At 43.5% G+C, this 12,848-nt stretch overlaps 1 protein-coding gene and 1 long non-coding RNA gene across 2 annotated transcripts in view; one reads left to right on the top strand and one right to left on the bottom strand.

Moving 5' to 3' along the window:
- MYRFL (myelin regulatory factor like) overlaps positions 1-12,848 on the top strand; it is a 117,144-nt gene that overhangs the window by 64,468 nt on the left and 39,828 nt on the right. The window contains exons 10-11 of the mRNA XM_057556430.1: positions 306-396; positions 6,423-6,623. Of these exons, the coding sequence (XP_057412413.1) occupies positions 306-396; positions 6,423-6,623 (292 nt within the window). The remainder of the gene's footprint in view (positions 1-305; positions 397-6,422; positions 6,624-12,848) is intronic.
- The window catches only part of LOC103012481 (uncharacterized), a 52,480-nt gene continuing 46,250 nt past the window's right edge, over positions 6,619-12,848 (bottom strand). The window contains exons 5-6 of the long non-coding RNA XR_009009701.1: positions 9,077-9,283; positions 6,619-8,979 (exon numbers count right to left, since the gene is read on the bottom strand). This is a non-coding gene — a long non-coding RNA (uncharacterized LOC103012481). The remainder of the gene's footprint in view (positions 8,980-9,076; positions 9,284-12,848) is intronic.

Here is a 12,848-nt window from a genome sequence, read left to right as displayed (position 1 = left end):
CAGGCCAGCGCAGATGGGCTGATCCCAGGCCCCCAGCAGGATGTCTGCTCAGTGAAGGCTGCTTTGGGCCTGCAAAACAGCTCACACATCCCTCAAGCCGGGCAAAGGGCAGACCCAGGACAACAGCGAGTGAATCAACTCCTCTCTGGTTTCGCAGGAGGGGCAACTTAGAGCAGAAGAGAAAATCTTTAAATACGCAAACCCATCTGGGTAAATTCACTATTAACTGTTGGGTGGCATTCAATTGCACAAATTATGTCTCTGTTTCCTGATGTGTTGGCATTGGTCTGCTATTTCTGAACTAGATACTTCATGTTGGTGGTCGGACTGTATGCTGCTAACCAAGACCAGTTCTACCTGTTGTCTGCTCACGTCTCTGAACGGATCATCGTAAGGGTAAGCTCAGTTCTTTGACTTTTCTGGATCCCACATGCTTTTTCACCTGTAAGTAGACTTTGCATATTCAGTGGAATGCATGAAGTATGCAGTTTCTCAATTGCCAATGGTGACAAAGATAATGATAGCAATAGCAGATACTGTTATTTTTAGTTTTTACGCAGTGGCTCTCAACCAGAACTTTTGTCTCCCAAGGGTCATTTGGCAATGTCTGCAGACATTTTTGGTTGTCACAAGTGGGGGTGCTACTGGCATCTAGTGGATAAAGGCCAGGGATGCTGCTCAACACCTTATGATGCACAGGACAGTCCCCACAACAGTTATCCCTCCCCAAACGCCAGTAGTGCTGCAGTTGAGAAAGTTTTTACAGTACGTTCTAGGCACTGGGCTAAATAATTTCTATATGACATCATTTTACATTGTTTCATTTTTACATTACATTCTTTATACCCAGAGGAGCTAAGGCTTAGGAGGAAGAGAAAGTCATCCATGAGCACAAAGCTGATAAATGATGGAGCCCGGGTTATAACCCAGTTCCTCTGACCCCAAAGCCCACAGGGTAGGGAAAGAGGTAGGAAGGCATTCCATGCCCCAAAGTGATTGGTGACCTCAGGGACATCTGGGCCACTGTGCAGCACGTAGTAATGGCTCAGCACGTTTTGCTGAATGAATGATTGGTCACAGCTGTGGACGGGAGTCTTGGCAGCCACAAAAATATAAAGCTGTTGGCAGCTGTAGCTGCATCTGTGAGGGGCCAGGCTGGCCAGCACAGAGAATGCCAGGGGCATGAGGTAACAGGTAACCACAGGCCTGGCAGCCCTGGGATGGACTGCTTTGTTACGGATCTTTGAAGTGGCACAGGGGGACATGCACACTCCAGTAGGGAAAATGGTTTACGATGGGCACGTCCACTTACATCGCTGTTAAACTTCGGCCTGGGGACAAGATCTGCCCATCTGGGGAAGTGAGTCTTCCCTTGCTTGCCTTGAGCTATTCTGAAACAAAGGACCCTCTGTGTAATTCTTCTAGTCAATAAAAAATAAGCCATCTATTAGTGGAACTCTTGACACTGAGTCTCAGAGTTTCAATGGAAGTAAAGTAATGATGGAAATGAGGTGAAACACTGATGGTGAGGGCCGGCTATGTGCCTGCCAGCATGCATGCCCTGGGCTGTGTTTTTATGGGGCCTGATCTAAGCTGCGGCAAAACAGCCTCCTTTGGGGCAAAGGCAGGTGGGGTCCCCTCCTTTGGTCATGAGCCAAAGGCAGAGGTTCCTGCCCTTCCCTCAGAAGGGGTCAGAGTGGTCTTTGACACCTTACCTGATGTAATCTGGGATTGCTTTGCTGCGCTAACAAATCCGATTTAAGTCAAGTCTGGAAACCTAGGTTGCTTACTTTTTCTGACTCCTCACAGGAAGGAATAAAGACAGACAATGCCTTTCTTTTCAGAGTTAGGGTAGATTGGATATCATGAAAGTGCCTCTCTGAGCTGTGGAATTCATGCTTGAGTCAGGCAGTCTGCTAGTCACCTGCATACTTTAAATAATTTACCTGGGGTTGAGGTTTCTCCATTTCCTGCTGACAGCCCCTGCAAAGCTATACTTTGGCTGCCGTGCAAGTCTACACAGCAGCATCGTGAGAGGGGCCACACCCCTGGACCTTCTGTTACTGGAACTCTCTGTTAATGGGCACCTTCTCGTATCCGAAGCACAATAATTTCACTCATAAAGATGACTTTGAGAAGTTGAAAGTTTCTGCAATTTATGTTAAGTATGAATACTAAAAAAATAAATAAATAAATTAGTATAGATTTGGTGTCATATTACTCACTACGTTTTTATTTTAAAAAAATGATTGCATTCCAGATTCAATGGCTTTCTTCCAGCCATAATTTTTGGCTAAAGAGAATACCCTATTCTATATGTGTGCTGGGTAACACAAGGGTTACCTTACAACAATGAGGAAAAAATGATAGTAATAATATCTTCCCCTCAAACTGGAAGTATCTTATTGATATTATTTCATTCTAACCCCAAAACGCTGAGTGAAAATGAATGCAGACTTTTGAATTTGTTTAATCATATAATGTTTAAACCGACCAAGAGAAAAACTGAATTTAAGAAATGGCATTATTGGTTGAATCAGTGAGTTTTAGAAATGTCCCCAGAGCACACTTCTTGCCCCTGAGATTCTAGAGGGCACTAAGCAGGTGTATGTATCATGGGTTGAGCAGAGGGCAGTCCAGTCTACATTCTGTAAAAAAGCTAGATGTGCCCTCTTGGGTCATGGTCTGGGTCTGTTAGTTTGAGTTCTAGAATGAAGAAGAAAAATGTGACAATTAAAAGACACCGCAAGACCTGACCACATTACATGGAGACCTGCAAATTGCATTCAGCAGATCCAGATTCATTTTGAGACCTAAGAGTCATTTCTCCTCATAGCAGAAGTTAACATAAGGGCAACTGTATGAAGGCTGGAGTAGATGAATTTCAGGGCTCCAGGAGGGGTTCAGGAGACCAGGCTTGTCAGAATTCTCCTTGGAGAGAGGATGGTGGGCAGGACCCAGCAATTATTCATCCGGGTTGTCAATCAAAACAGCTTTGGAAATATATTTTGGTCCCATACTGTAAACTGACCAATTTAATGGAAATTAAAATTTACTCCAAAGAACAGATTTATTTCCCAGGTCTTTGTTTTGGGGAGCATTCCCCAGCAGGATTCCTTCAGATTCTCCTTGTTAATGACTAGGCTTTCCTTCAGCTCTACTTTTCTTCTAAAACACATAATTAAACCTGGTTTGAAGTGTTGCAAGCAGGAGGGATGATTATTTTTGTCTGCCTTTCAAAGACACGCCAGGGTTTCCTAGTTTTGAAAACTAATAAATTATTCCAGTTATTTTCCAGAATAATAGAAATGGGCAGGTCCCCCAAAAGTCCTCCCTTATTGCTCTGCAACCGCAGGGTCATGAAGGTGGGAAACCAACACCAAGGGTCAGGAGAGACAAGGGAAGCAATGCAGTTGCAAGGATGGCAAGGTATTGGGGGAGAGCAGAGCCATTTCAGGTACCATCTCAGTTTTCACTGGCTCTTGCCCATTTCTGACCACAAATCTCCCTTCCCCCTCCCAACACACTAGAGCTACACACACACACACACACACACACACACACAGACACACACAGACACAGACACACACACACACACACCTCTTCTGGAGTTCAGTTGAATTTTTATTTACCCAGAGGGATCAGTGTGTGGAGCAATGTCCGTTTCACTCTGCAGTTGGGATTCAACAGAACCATCTACTAACAATGGAAGGGGTAACTCATGACCCCTTTCATAGTAGCATGGAAGTAGTGTATGACATAAAGAAGTCCTTCTTAAACTTTATGGAGAATAAGAATACCCTGGAGAACTTGTGAAAACACAGATACCTGGGTCCCACCTCCACAATTTTTGATTCAGTGGGTTGGAGATGTCTGAGAATATGCATTTCTAACAAGCTTCCTGGAGACGCTGATACTGCTGGCCTGTGGACCACACTTAGAGTAGCATCGGTAGATAGCGTTTCTAGGCGCATTTTCGATAGTCTTTTCAAAAGGTACAAGAATGAATTTCCTATGAACGGCCTTCCTCAGCTCAAGCTTTCCTATTATGCTCTTTGACTCCTCTTTAGAAGCCCAAACAATGGTAAAGCAAAGAAATTCCAGCCTTCCATTCCAAACTTGAATGGCCTCAAATTACTACTAGTGTTTCCTATTCCAGGCATCTGCAGGGGGCACCATTTACATTGTATTCTTTGTGAACAGAGTTCCCTCGGAATTGTGCAGCTCTGCAGATGCGTTACTGAGGAGAGCAGATTCATTGACTGTAGGTTGAATGGTTGTTACTCTGCACAGCAGAGTGTGTGGAGGATGAACTTGAGACTGTTCATCCTCATTTTTACGAAGTGTTCATGCATACATGATTTCATTTAATTCCCACAACCCCATGAGATAGGTAAAGAAGACACTATTATCTTTATTCTTCAGGGGAGAAAACTGGTACAGAAAGGTTAAGTAACTGTCCCAAAGTCACACAGCTAGTTTGTGTCACAACATAGACTAGAATGTTCGGGTCTTCCCTAAATATATGAGGCTGTGGGATAAATAATAAAAGTATTTTAGAAACTTTAATTCATTCTGATGTTTGATAGCAATCAACCACTATTGGGCCACATCTGAACACAACTTCATGACTCCAGAATGTTTTTCTGTGATTCCATTTCAGTTTGCTTTGACCCATTAACATTCTGGATACCAGAGAAGGGAAATAAGTTCACACACTTTATAATAACATTTCCCATTACTGATGAGGACTCCTCCTTAGGGCTCTATATTTAAACCGTTGTAGATCTGTGACCCTTTCCAAAATGATTTGAACATGTTTTAGGGATTTGAGTTTTCATTTGATGAAATCCAAGTGAGATGGTTGTAATTGTTCCCCAAAATCGAATCTACTTATATCTGCCATTCCAGTACTGTCAGGTTACAAACAGGATAATAATTATCCCAAAGCTCATTAAGAAAAAGAAAATCCATCACTGTCCTATTCTGTTTCCTTGAAGTGGCTCATTATGTTCAGAGCAGAGGAAAATACATCAACATTTTATATGGCATACCTTTGGATTTAGTTGATTGCTCGCTATAAAAGGATTTGAGTTAAAGCCAATTTGCCATTCACAACCAAGGAGGCTCTAGGGATCTTGTAGAAAAGCTCTTTGTTCAAGTGAATTCACACAAAATAATGTTCAAAGTTGTTACTTTATATTCTTTCCCTGCTTTTGTCTATCCAGTGTCAATAGTTGAGTCTTCCAAGCAGCTCAGGGTTCAGACAGGTAGGAATGAAACAGGAAGTTGCACACACCTAAGTTTTTTAACTGAACCCAAACTTAGATCTAAACTTTGAGATTTCTTTTAATTATTATTTGTAAATTGGTAACACATGCCTATGGTAAAAACATTCAAATAATACCAAGAGAGTAAGAGAAGGATAGGTCATAATTTAAAAAACAAATTAATTTCGTTGTGAGGATTTTGATGGATTCATAGATCCCTACTTAAAGATATGTGGAAATATATTCAGTGGCAACAGGGAAATGGGGAGGAGGGAAGGCAGTACAGTGGAAAATTCTTTGGCAAAAAAATTTATTTAACAGTAAAATCTCCAGAACTTTCTCTAGTCTAATAGATTCACTTGGATTCTCTTTGAAGACTGCATTTAGCCAGGGGTTTTTTAGGCAATACCACAAAACTCAAAGTTAGAATCATTATCTAATAATCAAAGGAAGCATAATCGCAGCTCTAGAACTTATTAACTTTGTGGCCTTGGGCAATTTGTTTATTCTTTCAGAGTCTCAGCGTCAGTAAAAGGAAGATAATGGTCTTATCTCATAGAGTTGGGGTGTGGATTAGCACACAACAAATGCAGCTGTTACAGTTCTTCTGTCAGAATCATCTGTGTTTAGGGAATAGCTGAGGTGTATTAAATATATTTGTATTGTCATTTGCTTGTCAACTGTGTACGAAATCATAAACATGAAGGTGTTTTGAAACTATGGAAGGGCTAGCTAAATGCAAGGGTTTTTCTGAAATTATCTGAGCTTTAATAAACTTGTAATATTTTCTGATGTAATATTCTGGTTTTAAATCATTATTATTATTCTCCCTGAAAAAATACTCATTTTGAGTTTTCTTCTTCTTCCTTATCATCCACCTATTATAACTGATACATTCTCAATTCCATATAGAGACTGGACATTGCAAACCATGACATGCTGAGCTTCTGCTGGTGGGGGGCAGAACAGATAGGGGAGCCTCCCTGGCTCTCCTGGGGTCATAGTTATTCGGATATGTCAGAGTGTCCCACCCAACATGTGATTCTCAAATGAAAGACTTGGCTAACATTCTGTTTTCCTTTGAGGAATAAAGCGATCATCTATTCCTGCATCTATAACTTTAATTGTAATATATTTATGTATTTTCTCCAGGCCTCCAACCCTGGGCAATTTGAAAATGACATTGATGCATTATGGCAGCGAGGACAAGTTCCAGAATCTGTTGTTTGTCATGGTCGAGTGGGCATAAACACAGATGCACCGGACGAAGCCCTGGTTGTCTGTGGCAACATGAAAGTGATGGGGACAATTATGCATCCCTCTGACAGCCGGGCGAAGCAGAATATCCAGGAGGTGAGCACGGGGCAGGCCTTCGACACCTACTCTGACACCCGAGTCAGGAGTTCTGGGCCCTCCTGGCCCCTGACACGCCTGGCACAAGGCATCTCTCCATGTCACCTGTTGGTGTGAGACGAACATGCTGCTTAACAGTTATGGGTGTTGGAGTCGTTAGGCATCTCTGCTGAAATTGTAAAGCAGTTCCTACCCAAGAGAATGGACTTACCTGCCAGGAGCAGTGGGCTATGACAGCATAGCACTGGCTTCAGAAGCAGGAAGCCTCTGAGTTATTTTCCACAGGCCATTGCCTTTCCGTTGTCAGCTGCTGCAGCTTGCCTTTTCCTTTCCATCTCCAAACTTCCATCTCCCCGTTCATCTTTCAAACGCTGTCTCAGTCCAGTTCCTGCCCATGTTTCTCCTGGACCTCTCCAGCCCCTTCCTCCCAGAGGCCCTGGCACCAGGCCTGCCAGCCATTGTCTTCCCCACTCAGCATCCTTCTCTGAGGAGCAGTTAGAGAAACTCCACCTCCTCACGCTTCACTCGGGCAATCCCATTTCCCCAGGTTATGGGTCAAGACTTTCTCCTTCTGTGGTGAGGCAGGCGCCTAGTGGCAATCAGAAATCAGGCCTCGAAATCGGGAGGCTGCTCATCCACTTCGGACTTGCCTGGATAAAACGCCTAACCTCGCCGAAACTCAGTGTCTTTATCTAAGATGGAAATGGTGCCTCTCTGCCTGAACCCACCGAGTCTTTTATAATTTTTAACCCATTGAGATAGTAAGTACTGAATCATCTCGGAAAGTCACAACTGCTATGAAGACCTAAGGGATCCCGATGACGATGCCAGGTCACTCCTGGTTCCACCATTCAATTCTGTGTCCCATTCAGCGCTTCTGCCACCTCCCCACCTTCTCACTCACACTGCGTCTCCTGTAAACATTTTTGCAGCGGTGGCAGAATGGTTTTTAAACCTCCTTTCCTTATTCTTTCTTAGTTAATAGGAGACTTAATCTGTAAATCATTGGCCATTCTTCCAGACTGCATTCCTTTCCCAGTGCAAATCTGCACTGGTTTTTCTAAGCCAGCCAAGGAATGTCCTCGTTGGCTGAGAGGATTCCAAAGAATGGTCGTAATTGTAGACTTTTATACTGATTGCGGAGCTGCGGTTCATGTTAGAAGAGCTGTGACCTCCTAGCCTGATGGGAACTCTCAGGGCTAGAAGGTTCTCACATACATTTCAAGATACCAGTCTTAGATACCGTGCCTCTGCCTTTTAGAAAGAGAGGAACTGGCTGCGTTTCAGATCACACCAACTCAAACTTACCCTGCAACTGGCGATACAGTTCTCCACCAGGCCTTATCTAAATGTAAATGGAAGATGACAAGTGGGGAAAGTCCTCCACCACCACTCCTGCTACCACTGGGCTTTCCCCAGAACTTCATTCACTAAACGTCCTCAAATGGTGTTCCTTGGTTTGAAAAAAACATATTGTCTCAAAATAACAAGGTTCCCTAGAACTTCTCAAATGCCTCTAGGAAGACTTCTCCATGAAGTGAAATGTCACTTAATCCAGGCTCTCGACATGAAGTTCCTGTATCCCCTTCCTCCTCACAGCAGCAGGAGGGAATAAAGAGGAGCTGGTCTCTGGGTAGAAGGCAGGGTTTTAGTCCTGATTCTGGCACCCACTCGCCCGGGAACTTTGGCCCAGACACGCTCTATGACTCTATTTATCATTCTGTGAACAGGGAATGCCCATATTCATGCACGTTAAGAGCTTTTTCTAAGCTCATATATGGGAAACATTTTTTAGCTGTATAAGGCTAAGCAAATAGATATTACTATTATTTACTTGCAAAAAATGCAAATTACATGTAATTCATCTGTTAAATTATTTCACATTAATATATTTTTCCTTAATAATTTGTCCACATTTATGAAATACATGTTTCTAGAAATCTTGTCTATCCCATTCACCATTACAGACAAGAGACATGATGATGCTGACAGATGTGTAAACTTCATCTTCACCTCTGACTCAGTTTTTCCAACTTTTAAAAAGAAGGCCATTCTTCCAAATGTGCTGGGAAGTGAACCTTTGGTTGACCTGATTGCAAGCGTAGGACTGGAGGCATTTCCCATTAAGGATGCACGGCAGCCAGAGCTGGCTTCTGAATTAGCTGCTGTGAGACAACTGTAGTGGCCAAACATGTTGCCCGATACCGTGTTGGGAGGATGAACATCCGTTGCTGCCGTGCCTGACTCTGCGTCTCCTCGCTCAAGGCAGCGAAGGTGGCTTTGCGGATATTAAGCACGCAAGCACTCTGCGTGCAGAGGCCTGGAGGAGATCTCTGGGGCTCATCTGGACACACGTCTAAGACACAGAGACAATAAAGCAGATGTGACTGAAACCTGTGAAACGGAGGCACTGGAAAATGAGGTCAGCCTCGGGGAAGAGCAGTTTCACTTACCCAGACTTGGTGTTTACAGAGGTGATGATAGACTGGAGAGGAAATGCAGCTTTTACAATGGAAACTGAGCAAAATCAGGGTGAAAAGTGTATGCTGCAAACCAAAGGGGCGTGAAGAACAGCAATGTCAATGCAAAAAAAAGGAAGTTGAACGTTGAATGCACCAGTCAAATTCTGTGGTGAAGGCTGAAAATAAGGCAGCAAACGGCTAAAAAGAAAAGCCAGGGGAAAAAAGATCAGTTAAGGTGAAATGCTCAAAGGTAATTTCTCCCAAGCGCACCAGCAGTGTACTAGTTAAAGACAAATGTGTGAAGAGCTCAAGAAAGTCAAACATGCAAAGTCTCCCCTCCGGGTCACAAGCCAAATGCAGAAGTTCACGGTGAGCCAGTGCCATTCAAGCTGCTCCTGATGGGAGGCTGATAGTCCGGGCTGTGGGCCATGGGTAATGAGATCTCCCTTCCTGAACGGACTGGAGTTCACGGTCTGCAGTGTCTTCTCTGCGGTGAAAGGCTTGAGTTAAAATATAGAAACCTTGGGTGTGAGGCAGCATGACAGAGATGGCCCTTTGCATTCAGGGTCAAAACTTTCCAAAATTGCTGTGGGCAAGATCAGATTAGACACCCAAATTCACTTACTAGCCTCTTAACACACATTGATGAGCAAGGCATGGTGTTGAGTCGTGGCCTTTGTACAGTTCTTAGTAGAGGATTCCAAGGAGGCACAGTCCTTGCCTCAAGTGTTTTTCCTGGGCCAAGAGTACAGGCCATAGGGAGCATGCAATACAAGCAGTTTATATTTAGCTTTGGAAAGTCTACAACACAGCATTAGAAATCACAAGAGCATTTTCTTAGAAAAAGATTGTTACAGAAGGTGTTTAGGTCCCCAAGCCAACCCTCAAAATTTTGTTTGGCCAAAAATCTGTCTGGAATACAGTGGTAGTAGTACTAGCGAACCTAACTGCTATGTCCAGGAATATTGAGTTCGGGAAAAATGCAGTCAAGGATCCAACTTAGACAGCAGGGGTCATTTTCCCTCTGTGTAGCCTGGACAGTTGGAGTGAAGGGCACATCCTCCTCTGCTTTCCCCTTGCAGCAAAGCAACTGACACTGCCTCTGCTTTGGTCTCTGATGGGGCCTCATGCAGGAACCAAGGGGATAATGAGAAGCAGGCAAGTGGGCCCGGGACTCCCAGAGTGCAGGGAGTGGGGAACAGGGCAGGGCCTGGCTAGTGCAGGGCCAGGCTAGCCGGCTCCTGACTGACCCCCTGCCTTCAATTCTGTTAGCATCAGGGATTGTTCTGCCATTTCACTACCTCCATTCTTTCATTCCTTCTTTCCTTCCTTCAAAGTTTGGGTGCCTGTCACCTGTCAGACACTGTGCTAGGCACTATGCAGGTCCTAAGACAAACAAAACACAGGCGTCACCCTCGGGAAAGGAACTTTCATTAAAATTTAAGCTCCAAATGAGAAAAACTCATTGACTCTCCAGGGCCTGGCATAATGTCCGGCACATAGTAGCTACTCATTAAATATTTGTTGAATGAATGAAGGAGCTCAGAGTGACAGGTGTATGCACAGGGCAATATGAGATTGTGACTGTTCCTTCCTAGCATGGCCTGCAAGGCCCTCCCTCCTCTGACCTTGATCTTTACAGTCTAGTCACGCCAAACCCTGCCTTGGTTGTGCAGGCATTTCAGGGGATTTGCTGCCTCGGGACTTGGCTTATGGTGTTCTTTCTGCCCAGCATCCCTATCTTAGTCTTACCCTTTCCACCCTCTTCCCCACCCTTCATCTTTCCCTGACTAACTCCTATCTTAAAGTTATTAGTTTATTTTATAAATATTAGTTAAGCACCTACTACATGCAAGGAATTGTACTAGAAACTGGTGATGTGGTGACGAACAGAAAATCATCACCTCAAATATGTCCTTGCCCTCATGGGGTGTTCTTTCTGTAGGAGAGGACAGATAATAAAAGTGACTCACTAGTTGTCTGGTGATAACTTTGATTAATGCTATGAAGGAAAAGAACGGATGCCATTAGCACATAAGGCAGAGGGAAACTTCCTAGTCCTGGAAGTCAAGCAATCCTTCTCTGGCGAAGAGGTGTTTTAAATGGAGGGAGGCAGAGGTAGAGGAGTGGGAGGGAAGAGCTTCTGAGGCAGGGAAATGCCCTGAGCAAGGGCCTTGTAGTGAAAGGGGCAGAGCGTGTTTGAGAACTGAAACAATCCAAGATCTCAGTTGGGCTTCACCATCTCTGGGAAGCCTTCTTTTACGGTCCCCTGAGAATCTTTGAGGTGCTTCCTTGGAGTTGCCATGATTCTCTGTTCATAACTGCATCATCACCCTGCATTTCTCACATTGTAATATAATCTTATTGGACGAATCTGTTTGCCTGTCTAGACCATGAACTTTAAAAAGGCAATCATTTTAAAGTTCTAACACTCAGGGTAGTGCCTGGTATGTTGAAGGCGATTGGTAAATATTAGTCAAATGAAGCAATGAGTGAAAGAACTGAACCAAGCTTTTGATAACAGCAATGATCAAAACAGCAGTGAGCTCAAAATTAGACTCCCCAACAAGTACCTGAAGTAAAGTTAGTCCATTTATCCAGTTAAGCACAAAGTCACAACATTTGATAACCCACCAAACTGGTGAAGGACAGAGAACCTTTATGATATTGGAGGAACCTTCCTGCTCACTTGACAGAGTGGGTCCAGGGAGGGGTTCAGGGCCAAAGCAGGAGTTTCTTAAAACAACAGAAAAGCATTTCTGGTTGCTCCAACATATGGATGAATGTCCAGGCGGTATATTTTTAATTGCCAAGAGACCACTGGTTTCATAATCCAGTTATGTTCTCTAAAAGAAAATTTAAGGACCCGCATAGGACTGCCAACTTTTTACTTGTGGAATAAGGTTGTTAAAAAAAAAATCAATCATGCTATTACCATGAATTCATTAAAAAAAAAAAAAACTCAAAAGGGAAGCCTTTGAATCAGCACATTTAGCTTTAGGAAAAATCCACTATATTGTCTTTATTTTTATCATTTTGCTGGGACCCAGTGAAATTTTGTTTGAGGAACTTGCAGTGACAGTTAGGAGTGCTTTTAACTACCTGTAAGAGTGGTTGGCTCCAAGGAGGACACCATCGCTGACCAGAGTGGTCTGGGGGAGAAGCCATCTGTAGGAATGTAGCCTGGATTTTGAGGGACCAGCAGATGGGTAATCCGGGCTAGCAAACTGCCACTTGAAACAATTTTCTCCAGCAAGATGTCCATAAGCAATTCAATGATATACGATATACCCATTCTTAATAGGTTGTTACTTAAACTAAGCACTGTATTTTTAATTTATAAATACAAGGTTGGCCTGTATTTGTTAGCTGCTTATATTGTGTACTCATTTGGAAATGATACCTTGCCATCCTGGATAGAAATTTTTTCTCTCCAAGGTGATCAACCCCCATTCTCAGAAGGACGGTTCAACTCTCAGTGGACAGAAGTGAGGCCAGAGTAGTGAATGAGGGAAGTTTTGCCCTGTAATTTAGCCATATAAACCCCGGCTCAGTTTATAAGTCAGTGGATGGAAGCCGCCGACATGAACCTTGAAACTTTTGCTTCTTGGAGGAGAAAAACATAAATTTCTCTTAAAATAGTTTGGGCAAGAGGAAAGGACAATCCCATTCCCAACATTCTTCATCTCTCTGGGTCACTCTGGGCCTTGATTTGAATAGCAAATATCTAAGCGGGTGAAATCTGATCTTCTTTAATTAAATT

Source organism: Balaenoptera acutorostrata, chromosome 11 (genome assembly GCF_949987535.1).
Source record: "Balaenoptera acutorostrata chromosome 11, mBalAcu1.1, whole genome shotgun sequence".
Taxonomy (NCBI): domain Eukaryota; kingdom Metazoa; phylum Chordata; class Mammalia; order Artiodactyla; family Balaenopteridae; genus Balaenoptera; species Balaenoptera acutorostrata.
The sequence above is the reverse complement of the archived record's forward strand: the minus strand, read 5'-3'. Positions and strand labels throughout refer to the sequence as shown.